The sequence below is a fragment of the Papio anubis genome, chromosome 5, assembly GCF_008728515.1.
Source record: "Papio anubis isolate 15944 chromosome 5, Panubis1.0, whole genome shotgun sequence".
Classification (NCBI taxonomy): Eukaryota; Metazoa; Chordata; class Mammalia; order Primates; family Cercopithecidae; genus Papio; species Papio anubis.
Window position 1 is genome coordinate 169,546,413 of NC_044980.1, and position 12,593 is coordinate 169,559,005.

Genomic DNA, 12,593 nt, shown 5'->3' on the forward strand with positions numbered 1-12,593 from the left:
AGTCACACCCCGCCCTTCCGTAAGGGTCAGCACCGGCTGCCTCCCTCCCCCAAGTGTCATCTCAGCGCCCTGGCCTGACTGCAGCTTCTCACCTGCGGTCTTTGGGTGTTCGCTGAACACCTGCTCTGTGGCACACCTTGGGTTAGGTACTAGGAGTTACGCTCTCAGGGGAGTGATCCAGCTCCGCCTTCTACCCTCAGGAGGGAGATAGAGAGGGTTGGTGGCCAATGTAGCCCAACAGAACTCTGGGCATCAGCACCTCCCAGGACCAGAGCCTCTCCTGGCCCCAGCGGCAGTGCCAGAGGCCTCCCTGCCCAGCAGCACGGCCCACCTTGTCTTGGTGGGAGGGTCTGCAGGAGAACTGCAGGCAAGTCCCTCCCCTCCCTGGGCTCAGTTTCTTCATCTGTAAAATGGGGATGAGGAGACCGCCCCCATCCTGCCCCTTGCAGATTGGTTGGGGGAAGCCTCGAGATCTCACACGCCCCGTCAGGACCCAGCACGGGGCCTTTCCTTTCTCCCCAGTGTCCCTTCAGTGTAAGTTCTCCCACTGCTGTGGGAGGTCCCCCAGGGAAGCACAGCCAGAGAACTGCTCTCCTGCAGCCTGGAAGCTCCAGTCCAGCCCCCTGCTGTTCCCAGCATCCCCTTCCAGGCTCCCGTGCACACCCCTCTGTCTGAAACACCCTTGCCATCATGAGGGCTCAGATCCATGGATTGGCAGGAACCTAGGACCTTGTCTGAATGAGCAGTCGCAGGCCCAGGCCAGCACACACGCCGGGAGCCCCCGGCCCACACTCCCCGGCAGGCTCCCGTGGCCCTGTTCTCTTCCTGCCGGGCAGAGTAGCAACGCTTGGGACACGTCCCACCCGTAACCACCAGGGTCCTCTTCTGCCCCGAGCATCCGACCTCAGGCCTCCCATGGCCGGAACATCTGAATGTTCATTGATCTCATCGATTTCTCAACCCAAAGCCATCGAGTGCTTTGAGGCGAAGAGAAAGGCTTTCCTGACCCACAGACAGATACCACAGCAGTGGCGCCACACGGCAACACAGACCAAAGACCCCCAAACTAGAAACATGCTGTGGTCAGACAGGTATGGCAGGGGTTGGAGGTCCACCCAGCTCTGCAGCCCATTCGTTCGTGTGTGGGGCTGGGGGTGGCCGGGTGGACACCCAGGAGAGCACCTACTTCCCTCTCGTTTGCCTTCAGTCCTCATCCAGAAGGCCAGGGGACAGAGACCAAGGCCTGAAGTGCTAGAACCCAAACCTGCTGACACTTAAAAAGCCTGAAATTTGCCAAACCAAGCACTGGAGTCTGGTCTGGGAGTGTAATTTATTTTGTGTTAAACAAACTGATTGGTTATTAGATTGTTTAGAAGCAGATTGCTGAGAAGGTGAGAACGGAAGTGCCAGCTTGGCCTCAGAGCCCCAGCCAGAAACCCTGGGCGGCCCAGGTTCACACACACACCTGCCCAGGCCCGCTGGCCTGTGGTCCCTCCCCAAGGCTGGCCCCTGCTCACACTGACCGGGCAGGTGTAGACACAGCTGTACCCAGACACTGCTCCCAGGAACCAGGCCGCCTGGTGATCCGCAAGAGGGCAGTGCACAGCCCCTCACATCAAAGGCAGGGGAGGGCCGGGTCTGCAGCCCCCGCCTCAGGCACTGCCCTCCAGGAGCTTGTGGGGCTGAAGGGCACCCCTCACCAAGGCACTGCCTGGAGCTGGCACATTGAGGACACACTTGGCCCTCACTCATGCAAGTGAGAGGCAGGAGAGAAGGTGGCAGGACAGAAGAGGAGGGAAGACAAAGGGAAAGGAAAAGGGAGCGCTTCAATTTAGTGCTGTTCTCCCCAGCTGAGCCCCCTGGGCCATGGGTGAGGCTTCTGAAGGAGGGCCAGGCTCCCCACAGCACCACGGGGGATGGAGGAACTATTAACAGACCTGTCCACCCAAGGGAGAAAAAGTACACAGTTCAGAATGTTCTGGAGGTCTCCCACCCCTAACCCCCAAGGCAGAGAGGAAGAAGGGAGTGGAGGGCCGGTTCCCAAATCTTCTTATCAGATGCCCTCAGTCATCTTGAAAGACAGCTGGTGCCCAAGGCCCCTCTCCTATAGAGAACCCTGTGAGCCACCCCCTCGTTTTCAGCCTGCCCACCCCACCCCTGAGAGTGTCCACATTGGGTGTCTTAGAGAACGGGGCAGGTGGTGCCCAGAATGGAGGGAAGCAGCCCAGCTACCACGATCTCTCCAGAGGTGACAGCCCCGCCATCTCCTATGACAGCTGGCCAGCGACAGGAACGAAGTGATAGAAAAATCTGGACACCTAGTGTGAGAGCCCAGAGACTTGTTGAGGAGGGGTCTGGGAAGTGTCAGAGAAAGACACGTGAGAGAAATAAGAGGGAAACGGCCTCCCGGCCTGCGGCTCAGCTGGGCGCCCGCTCTTCCCGCAATGCAGCCCTAATTGAATTTCGCTGTTAACAATGGAAACACATTGGCTGCCGGCCTCTCTCTCCTTTTCTGATAAGCCAGTGACCCGAGGGAAATTGGGGTCAGGAGGAGGAGAAATTGGAAACAGTCTTTTCTCACTGCTGGGGATGCTGGTTTTGGCTACAGACGGCAGGAGGAGGGTTGCTGCCCCCGCTCCTGAGTGGTTAGAGGGTCCTGAGCCTGCCTCAGTCCAGGTATGGCAGAAGGCGGGGGGCTGAGTCCAGCCTGGAGCGGAGTCCCCCCACCTCACCCTAGTTAGGCAGAGCGGGTCCTGGACCCCCAGCTCAGCTCCCCCTCTGCTGGCTGCCCTCTCACCCTCTTCCAAGTTTCTCCCTAGTGCATAGGCACCCCAGCTTACCCTTTGGATGCAGACAGTCCCGGGACCCCACAGCAAGTTACTTCCCTCTGCGCTTCTGTCCAAGGGAGTGGCTTGAGACAACATCCCCATCCCTGCACGTGGGAACCCTAAGTCCCAGGGCGTCCTAGGGGCTAGCATCATACTACATAATCACTGCAATTATATTGTTAATGACTGTTATTATATTATCACATGTCAGGATCTATCTGCTAGCCGCTGAGGGAGGGGGCCAGATCCTTCCTCACCTCTTTTACCCCAGAGGTGCAGAGCTCAGCCTGTCTGCCCCACCCCTTCTGCCTGGAGTCTTTGGAGGCCAGACCCTCTGGCCCAAAGCTCTACGGCAGCCCCCTTTAGGGACATTTCTGTAAGTGACTCCAAGGAGTCAGGCCTCAGGTAACAAAGTATAATGAAGGGAAGGTCTACCCAGCCTGCCCGGGGCCTTCAGGAGATAGAAATCAAGTGGCTCTTGGGCCTCCGGAGTTTCCTCCAGGCTGGGGGTTGCCTTCAAAGTCCACTCCCTTGCCAGGCAGCGAGCGAGGCTGAGGGTGGCGCGGAGACCCACACGCAGAGGCTCCGGGTGGCCCTGGGGCCCTGACTACCTGCCCCTCCCTCCCCCAGGGCTGCCCACCATGGAGGTCCGCATTAACGTCTCAAGGCAGCAGGTAGAAAAGGTGTTCGGGCTGGAGGAATACTGGTGCCAGTGCGTGGCATGGAGCTCCTCGGGCACCACCAAGAGTCAGAAGGCCTACATTCGCATAGCCTGTGAGTCTAGGGCTGGGCCCTGGGCGAGGGCGCATGGCGGGAGGGTGTCACCAGGAGAGGGGACAGTAGGCTACCTGGAAGAAGGGGTCCGGTCAGAAAATCTCACAGCCCTGCCTGGATGAGTGGAGAAAGTGCCTGTGGACACGGCCTAGCCACCCCATGTACCCCTGTGCACCTGGCACTTCCTCTGCCATGTGCCATGGTCCCTGCAGGACAAGGGACACAGCCAGCCAGTCTGAGCCTGTGCAAGGCCCTCAGGCAGGAGGACACCCTCATTCCTCTTCCAGATTTGCGCAAGAACTTTGAGCAGGAGCCGCTGGCCAAGGAGGTGTCCCTGGAGCAGGGCATCGTGCTGCCCTGCCGCCCACCGGAGGGCATCCCTCCAGCCGAGGTGAGGACTCCTCTAGTGCCCCCTTCTAGACCTGGGCTCCTGCCTGGCCACTCTGGCAGGGGCCACTCCGGGCGGGGCTAGCATGGGCTGGCAGAACATGGCAGGGTTCCCTCTCCTAGGTGGAGTGGCTCCGGAACGAGGACCTGGTGGACCCATCCCTGGACCCCAACGTATACATCACACGGGAGCACAGCCTGGTGGTGCGACAGGCCCGCCTTGCTGACACAGCCAACTACACCTGCGTGGCCAAGAACATTGTGGCACGTCGCCGCAGCGCCTCCGCTGCCGTCATCGTCTACGGTGGGCCCCGGGGCTCCCCGGTCACAGGGAGAGGCACTGTGGTGCCCCTGGGCAGTGACATGTGGCTGGTGGGGTAAAGAGAGGCCATGAGGCCAAGGCCAGGTGAACCAGATCATGTCTGACTAGGCAGGATAAGCAAAGGGCTCGCTGTGACTGCTGGGGACCCAGGGGCATGTCTGGGCAAAGGTATGGGACAGGTTGGAGGTCCTGTGGGCAGCAGGCATTGTGCAAAAGGAGATGAGGGACAGGATGGGAATCTAGGAAAGGTGACAGACTGTCCCCACTCCTGAGTCTCCAGGGCGGGAGTCAGAAGACGCACAGTCCGGGCACCCCCAGGAGCCGGCAGAGGGAGGGTGCGGGAGTCACCCCAGGAGAGGCTGGGGTCTGGGCTGCAGGAGCGCGTGAGCCACGGTTCAGCCTGGCTACCCCGAATGCCCCCTGGGAGAAGGGAAGACTGTGGCACGCGTGCTGCAGGGCCCGGGGGCCAGCAGGCACGAGCATGGCCTCCCCCAGGCCTTCTCTCCCAGCTCAGACACAGCCCACCCGTATCCAGCTCACAGCCCCTCTGCCCTCACGCCCCGTCCCCTGGGCCAGTGTATCTGAGGATGCCCCCGCTCCCTGACCCCAGCCCTTCTCTGTCCGGCCAGTGAACGGTGGGTGGTCGACGTGGACCGAGTGGTCCGTCTGCAGCGCCAGCTGTGGGCGCGGCTGGCAGAAACGGAGCCGGAGCTGCACCAACCCGGCGCCTCTCAACGGGGGCGCTTTCTGTGAGGGGCAGAATGTCCAGAAAACAGCCTGCGCCACCCTGTGCCCAGGTACCAGCGGCCACCGCCTCCCGCATCGTTCCTCACCACGCCATCTCCGTGCCCTGGCTCCATCGCGCCCACCAACCTGCCCCCCCATGGCTCCATCCCACCCGCCTGCCACACAGGGCCAGGCTCAGTCTGAGGCGGGGATCGGGGTGCGGTGTATGGTTGGAGTCAGGGCTCGATCTGTGTCCAGTCTCAGGGCTCAACATAGGGTGTAAGTCACAGGATGTGAGGTACAGTTTGACAGGGTCTAGGCTCAGCCCGTGGCTGCAGAGTCCACTTGTCCCTGGGTTCAGAAGGGTCAACGTGTGACGAGAGAGCCCTCACTGCCCCAGGGCCAGGACAGCCTCCCTGGTGTGGAGAGAGCCAAGCAGCCCCGGCGTCATCCGCGCCTCCCTGTCATTAGCATGCGTCATCAAGGCCAGCTGGACACTAGAGGGCGTACATCGCGGGCCTGGCCCTGGCTTTGCCCCCAAATCCAGGCTGCCTTGCCCTGCCTGGTCTGGATGCCCAGAGGGGCCACACTGGCCGACCGCCGGGGCGGGCACCCAGGCTGACTGCACCGTCTCCTCTCTGCCTGTCTGTCTCTCGTCTAGTGGATGGCAGCTGGAGCCCGTGGAGCAAGTGGTCGGCCTGTGGGCTGGACTGCACCCACTGGCGGAGCCGTGAGTGCTCTGACCCAGCACCCCGCAACGGAGGGGAGGAGTGCCAGGGTGCCGACCTGGACACCCGCAACTGTACCACTGACCTCTGTGTACACAGTGAGTCTTCTCTGCCCTGAGGTCCTCTTCGGTTTGCCTGGATTGGCCCTGCGCAGCCCTGGGGAGGTGGGGGCTGAGGGAGCTATTCTCCCGCCAAAGGCTGTAGCCTCTCCAGGCTCAGGATCCTGTGGGATCCCCCTCACCCTTAGCATACTGCACGTGGGCCCAGGCGCGCCCTGCCACCTCCCCATGCCTCCTGAGACACACACAGATTTGAACCTTGACTTATGCGCACCCATTGCCCACACTCGCCCAAACACCACAGCTTCACATCTGCCTCGTCCCCCAAGTGCACATACAGGTCCTGTGGGGACGCCGGGCTTGTGAGGGCTGTTAATTACAAAGCCATAACTAACAATTAAAGATCTCTGTTGGATTTTTTTTCCTCTAGAACATACCCTCCCCCATTCTTTCAATTAAAAACCTAATTATCTGTGTCAATTCCTTTCTGATGGACGTTTCTTCCATTTATGCAAAACTCTTCTAAAATCAATATAGCTTCCTCCAAGCAGTCAATCACCCCCTCCCCAAACCTGCCCCAGGCCTTGGGGAGGCAGACAGAGAGAAGGGCCCCCAAACCCCTACTCCTGGTCTAGGCACTGACCTGGAACTATGCAGGAGGCAGACCCCTTGCTCTGGGGATCCCAGGAGTTCACCCCCAGCCCAAGCTGCCCTTGTCCCAGAAGAGCAGGCAGCAGGTTCAGCCTAGCAGCCAGGCACCAGGTCATCTGCCCTGGGGGAGTAGCTCTTCCCCTCGTCTATCCTCCGGGCAGCAGACTCAGCCAGGATCTCAAGCCCGTGAAGGATGTGATTTGCTCAGAGTCACACAGCACAGTAATGGCAAATACAGGGCTGGGATGCACACGCACAGACTCCACGGTCCCTGCCGCGAGCGTCTGCTCCCTAGCTAGTGCAGATGCCCCAGGGTCCAGACCTCATCCTCCTGGGATGCAGACCGCTGACGTCTCCTTCCCAGACTCCTACACCCCTGCCCCCACCAAGGCCGCGCTGTCTCCTGCAGCTGCTTCTGGCCCTGAGGACGTGGCCCTCTATGTGGGCCTCATCGCCGTGGCCGTCTGCCTCGTCCTGCTGCTGCTTGTCCTCATCCTCGTTTACTGCCGGAAGAAGGAGGGGCTGGACTCGGACGTGGCTGACTCATCCATTCTCACCTCAGGCTTCCAGCCCGTCAGCATCAAGCCCAGCAAAGCAGGTGAGGGGCCCCCTGCCCCCAGCACTCTTGCCCCAGCTCCCACGCCAAGGGCTGCTGGGGCAGGGATGCCCTTAGTGCCACTGCCTGAGTCTTTCTTTATCCTGCAGACAACCCCCATCTGCTCACCATCCAGCCGGACCTCAGCACCACCACCACCACCTACCAGGGCAGTCTCTGTCCCCGGCAGGACGGGCCCAGCCCCAAGTTCCAGCTCACCAATGGGCACCTGCTCAGCCCCCTGGGTGGCGGCCGCCACACACTGCACCACAGCTCCCCCACCTCTGAGGCCGAGGAGTTCGTCTCCCGCCTCTCCACCCAGAACTACTTCCGCTCCCTGCCCCGAGGCACCAGCAACATGACCTATGGGACCTTCAACTTCCTCGGGGGCCGGCTGATGATCCCTAACACAGGTAGGAAGGACCCCAGGGGGCTCTGAAAGCTCCACTTCCCTCCTTCATCTCCACTTCCCTCCTAGAGGAGGACGGGACAGCTGGATGTTCCTCTCGTGCCCCTCAGTGTCCCTCGACAGATCAGCAAGGAAAGGGGGTGGAGTTCTGGGGAGAACTCAGTCTTGGCTGGCACCGAGGCCATGGCCAGAGCTGTCTTCCTCCTGTTGCCTGTGGGCGCAAAATAACTGTTGGTTCATATACACAGCCAACCAGCCTACTTGTGCCGGTCTCCGTGTGGGGCCAGAGGTAGGGCAAGCCCCGGTCCCAGGGAGCTTGCAACTGAGCAGGGAGACAACCAGGGACAAACAGATCAGCACAGGCCTGGGCAGAGGGCATCCTGGAGTCCCCACTGCGTCCTGGCTTCCACCCACCCCAGCACAGAAGCCCTCTGACGAACTCTTTCCATGGCTGCCTTGCAAGAAGTGACTGCAGCCTGTGGCATGGCCGGCCACTCCCACCTGAAATTCTCAAGTCCCTCAGCTTAGATGACCCCGTGTGCTCCTGGTTTGCTTGTCCGTCTCCAGCTGCGTGTTCCATACGTGTAGGTGTGCCTCCGAACTCCCTACCGGCGCCCTTCTCCCTGAGCGGCCTCGCCCACTCCATGGCTTTAATCGCTGTGTCTGTGCAGATAACTCCCACTCCCCCATCCTCAGCCTGCAGTTCTCCCAGGCGACAGAACTGTACACCCAGCTGCCTCCTGGCCAGCTCCATCTGGATGTCTCACAGCACCTCAGACTCCTGGTGCCTAAAACAGAACCGTCTCCCACCCTCCCCCAGAACCTCCCCGTTCCTGGCTTTCCCCAGTTCACGGATCATCTAGTTGCTCAAGCCAGAAACTTGGGGTCACCTTGACCTCCTGCTCTTCCACCCTTGCCCCGCGCCAGCTTCAGTCCCATGCCAGTCTCTCCTCAATAGCTCCTGCTGCCTCTTGCTCTCGTCCTCCCTTGCTGCCTCTCCTGACACAGGCCACCAAACCCCTCACCTGGTTCCTTGCTCTAAACCTTCACCAATGAAGCCAGAGTTGATCATGACCCTCTCGTGCTCGAACCCCTTCTGGGCTCCCCTCTGCCCCCTGCAAAGCCCACCTGACACTGCAGAGAAGACCTGCCTCCTGCAGGCCAGCTGCTTCAGCCCCTTCCCGCACACACATCCTCCTGCACACGGCAGCCACCATGGACTCTCAGCATCCCAGATGTGGAAGTGCGCTGCCCTTCACACGCACTGACCCCCTGCCCCTCCCACCGGCTCAGCTGGGACTTCTGTTTTGGGTCCCGGCCTGACAGCTCTTGCCGTCTGTGCCTCACGTCCACACGGATGATAACGAACCCCTCATGGGGCTGTTGGGATGACGAGGTGAGACGGCATCTGTCAGCTCTTACAGAGACGCAGGCGGACAGTGCGGCCCCGCAGCCCTCGCCGTTTGCTGCCCAGGCAGCGTGGGCGACTGCCACTTCTCCCGCATCCTGTGCTGTGGTTGACTTGTCCTTCTGCCTGCTGGGCTAAGAGCTTCATGAGTGGGGTCTGTCGTTTTCCTTCGCCGTCCTGAGTACCCAGCATTAGGATCTGATGAATGAAGATGGAAGTGTGTGTACCTTCCCCATGGAGAGCATTCCTGCGAGGATGTCTGGGATTGTCACCAACACTACGGCTAGGACTGCGGGGCAGTTTGGGCCAGGGAAGGGAGCGGTGGCTATGACTCTGCACCCTCCGGTGAAGCCGTGATGCCCCGCCCCGCCCTGCTCTGCGCTGCCGTCTGGGGACTGTGCTTTTGCTTTTGGACTCGGTGGGGTAAAGTCATGGAATTCCTCTCCCTCCACCCGTCCTGAGCTGGGAGCCCCTCCTCATGTGAGGGTGCCTGTCTGGGGGAGTCCCTGCTCACCACTTCTAGAGGGACTCCCTGGCCCGTCTTTGCCGGATCCTGTCCCACCACCTCCCTGTTGAACCACTCCCCTCTCGGCACACACTGATCCTGCTCCTCCAAGATGCTGGAGCAGAGGCGAGTCAGCCAACGGGAGGGCATCCAGCGCAGGAGATAGGTTGCTCAAGACCTGCCCCACCTGCAGGGACCATGGTGTGGCAGAGAGTAGCAGGGGCAATGGAGATGGGGAGCTGGAGCAGGACAGGAGGGCAGTGGGGGCTCAGGCAGTGGTTCCAGAACCGTCAAGTATGTAGCACTGGCTGGGCTAGAAAGGCAGTGGGGGCCAGAGGCAAAGGGCCTTCAATGCCAGGCCAGGAAGCCGGACTTCATCCCAGAGGCAGGGAAGGTTTTAAGCAAGGAATACCCTGGTCCTGCCCAGTGCCTTTCAAGGGACAAGGGAGGTTGGTACAGCATGCCTTCTGTCCCCAGGTATCCTGCGCCTGGGCTAACAAGGCATGCTTTCCCCACCGGGGTTCCCTCAGTTGCTCCTGGGGTGCCCCTGAGTCAGCTTCATGCCTGTGGGGGTGGTTGGTCAGCATGGCAGTCTTTGAGGCCCCTCGGTCCCCAGGCCGGGCTGGCACCAGTCAGTCCTCACAGGGAGGCTCCTGGAGGGGCTGTCTGGTGGGGTGTTGGATGCGCTGGCAGTGGGTAAGCCCTGGCCGTCTTCCTGCTGTTCCAGGAATCAGCCTCCTCATCCCCCCAGACGCCATACCCCGAGGGAAGATCTACGAGATCTACCTCACGCTGCACAAGCCGGAAGACGTGAGGTGTGACCGCGGGCCCTGTTGCCCGGGGTGGGAGGGACCCACCTGCCGCCTTCAGTCCCCAGGAAGCCCCCTGCCCACCCACTGTTGTGCCTGGCCTGAGGCAGCGGGGGGAGAGCTGCGCCTAAGCCCCATCTGGTTCTGCAACCCAAGCCCCTGGGCCCTGGGACGCTGCCGCCCTGCCCTTGGCCTAGCCCTCAGGACCCAGGATGGGCCACTGACACCTTTCCCTCCCACCCATATTCCCCCACTTGAGGTTGCCCCTAGCTGGCTGTCAGACCCTGCTGAGTCCCATCGTTAGCTGCGGACCCCCCGGCGTCCTGCTCACCCGGCCAGTCATCCTGGCTATGGACCACTGTGGGGAGCCCAGCCCCGACAGCTGGAGCCTGCGCCTCAAAAAGCAGTCGTGCGAGGGCAGCTGGGAGGTGAGCAGGGAACCGACCCGGGCTCCGGAAGGGAACGTGGGCTAACTGCACGCTCGGCCCAGCCCTCCACCGCTGGTTGGCCCTGAGCCGCACCCCCACCCCTCCCCAGTCTCCGGCCACTTCTTGAAGCCACAGCTGGCCCCAGGGCTCTGAAGCTGGGCAGAACTGACCCGCTGACCCCTGCCCGCAGGACGTGCTGCACCTGGGCGAGGAGGCGCCCTCCCACCTCTACTACTGCCAGCTGGAGGCCAGTGCCTGCTACGTCTTCACTGAGCAGCTGGGCCGCTTCGCCCTGGTGGGAGAGGCCCTCAGCGTGGCTGCTGCCAAGCGCCTCAAGCTGCTTCTGTTTGCCCCGGTGGCCTGCACCTCCCTCGAGTACAACATCCGGGTCTACTGCCTGCATGACACCCATGACGCACTCAAGGTATCGCCCGCCCCTCACCCCTGCCCCCTGCCGCTGGGAGGCCCAGCTATGCCTGGCCCTGTGGACTGATTGCCTGGGGCAGTGGGGAGGGGCCTCGGCTGACCACCTGGGGCCCTGCAGGAGGTGGTGCAGCTGGAGAAGCAGCTGGGGGGACAGCTGATCCAGGAGCCTCGGGTCCTGCACTTCAAGGACAGTTACCACAACCTGCGCCTGTCCATCCACGACGTGCCCAGCTCCCTGTGGCAGAGCAAGCTCCTCGTCAGCTACCAGGTGAGGGCCAGGGCCATGGCCAGCGCACAGAGGGCCTGGAGCTTGGGCTCGCCTGACACCTCCTCTCTGCACCCCCATCAGGAGATCCCCTTTTATCACATCTGGAACGGCACGCAGCAGTACCTGCACTGCACCTTCACCCTGCAGCGCGTCAGCCCCAGCACTAGCGACCTGGCCTGCAAGCTGTGGGTGTGGCAGGTGGAGGGCGATGGGCAGAGCTTCAACATCAACTTCAACATCACCAAGGTGGACGGCAGGGGCTGCAGCACCGCCGTGACGTGCTTCCACTACCAACTCCCTACCAGCCCCCAAAACGCTCCTGCCCTGCCACCCACTCTCCCTCCCACCTGTCCCCAGGCCCACCTCCTCCCAGAAAGCCCTTGGTAGCTTCCTCCCAGACTCAGAGAGAGGGAGGCGCAGGTGCAAATGGGACCTGGGGAGGGGAATGCAGGGGACATGAGAGCAGCAGGAGGGGAGACCCTGGAGGGCTTCCCTGAGGAGGGGCTTTGTACTGGGCCCCAAAGAATGAGCCATTTGGCTGCAGCATTAAGGGGAAGAGCATTTCTGGCAGTGAGAGCTGGGTGTTGAGTGTCAGCAGAGGCTGGGCAGGGTGACTTGGAGGGGAGAAGGGCGGAGAGGGAGGGAGGCCACAGAGGGCTCCTCTGCTCACTGGCTTTGTGGCTTTGGGCAGGTCACTGCACCTCTGAGCTCCAGTAAGCAGGGCCTTGGCACATGGGAGGCGCCCAGGATGTACCAGTGCTCATGCCGCCCCCATGCTCTGGGGAGTCTGGGAGCTCCCCCAGCAGGAGGTGGCAGTGGGCCCAGGCTTGGGGAAAGTTCTAACAGGCACCTCTGTCCCTCCCACCTCCAGGACACAAGGTTTGCTGAGTTGCTGGCTCTGGAGAGTGAAGGGGGGGTCCCAGCCCTGGTGGGCCCCAGTGCCTTCAAGATCCCCTTCCTCATTCGGCAGAAGATCATTTCCAGCCTGGACCCACCCTGTAACCGGGGTGCCGACTGGCGGACTCTGGCCCAGAAACTCCACCTGGACAGGTGGGTGAGAGAGGGGCAGAGAGGGCCTGCGCAGGCCACCGACAGTCCTGCCTAGGTGGGGGGTGGCGTGGACAGGAGGCCCTGTGGGGCCTGTGCTGTATCTACTAGTGGCCAGGGCACTCATTGTGTTTGGCTTGGGGGAGGCCCTGCTCTGGGGTGGGCCAGGGGGCCAGGAGGTGTCGGCTGGGGCCAGGCCAGGCTGCTGACGGCCCCTTCCCCT

General features: G+C 61.8%; 1 protein-coding gene across 3 annotated transcripts in view; it reads left to right on the plus strand.

The window, feature by feature from the left end:
• UNC5A (unc-5 netrin receptor A) overlaps nucleotides 1-12,593 on the plus strand; it is a 68,471-nt gene that overhangs the window by 54,689 nt on the left and 1,189 nt on the right. Inside the window, exons 3-15 of one of the 3 annotated variants that reach the window (XM_031666616.1) lie at nucleotides 3,459-3,602; nucleotides 3,890-3,993; nucleotides 4,113-4,293; nucleotides 4,941-5,108; nucleotides 5,699-5,863; nucleotides 6,840-7,073; nucleotides 7,181-7,483; nucleotides 10,120-10,207; nucleotides 10,461-10,629; nucleotides 10,820-11,053; nucleotides 11,174-11,323; nucleotides 11,405-11,569; nucleotides 12,195-12,373. In XM_031666616.1, the coding sequence (XP_031522476.1) occupies nucleotides 3,459-3,602; nucleotides 3,890-3,993; nucleotides 4,113-4,293; nucleotides 4,941-5,108; nucleotides 5,699-5,863; nucleotides 6,840-7,073; nucleotides 7,181-7,483; nucleotides 10,120-10,207; nucleotides 10,461-10,629; nucleotides 10,820-11,053; nucleotides 11,174-11,323; nucleotides 11,405-11,569; nucleotides 12,195-12,373 (2,284 nt within the window). The remainder of the gene's footprint in view (nucleotides 1-3,458; nucleotides 3,603-3,889; nucleotides 3,994-4,112; nucleotides 4,294-4,940; nucleotides 5,109-5,698; nucleotides 5,864-6,839; nucleotides 7,074-7,180; nucleotides 7,484-10,119; nucleotides 10,208-10,460; nucleotides 10,630-10,819; nucleotides 11,054-11,173; nucleotides 11,324-11,404; nucleotides 11,570-12,194; nucleotides 12,374-12,593) is intronic. The other 2 variants (XM_021939975.2, XM_021939976.2) reach the window with 2 other exon arrangements.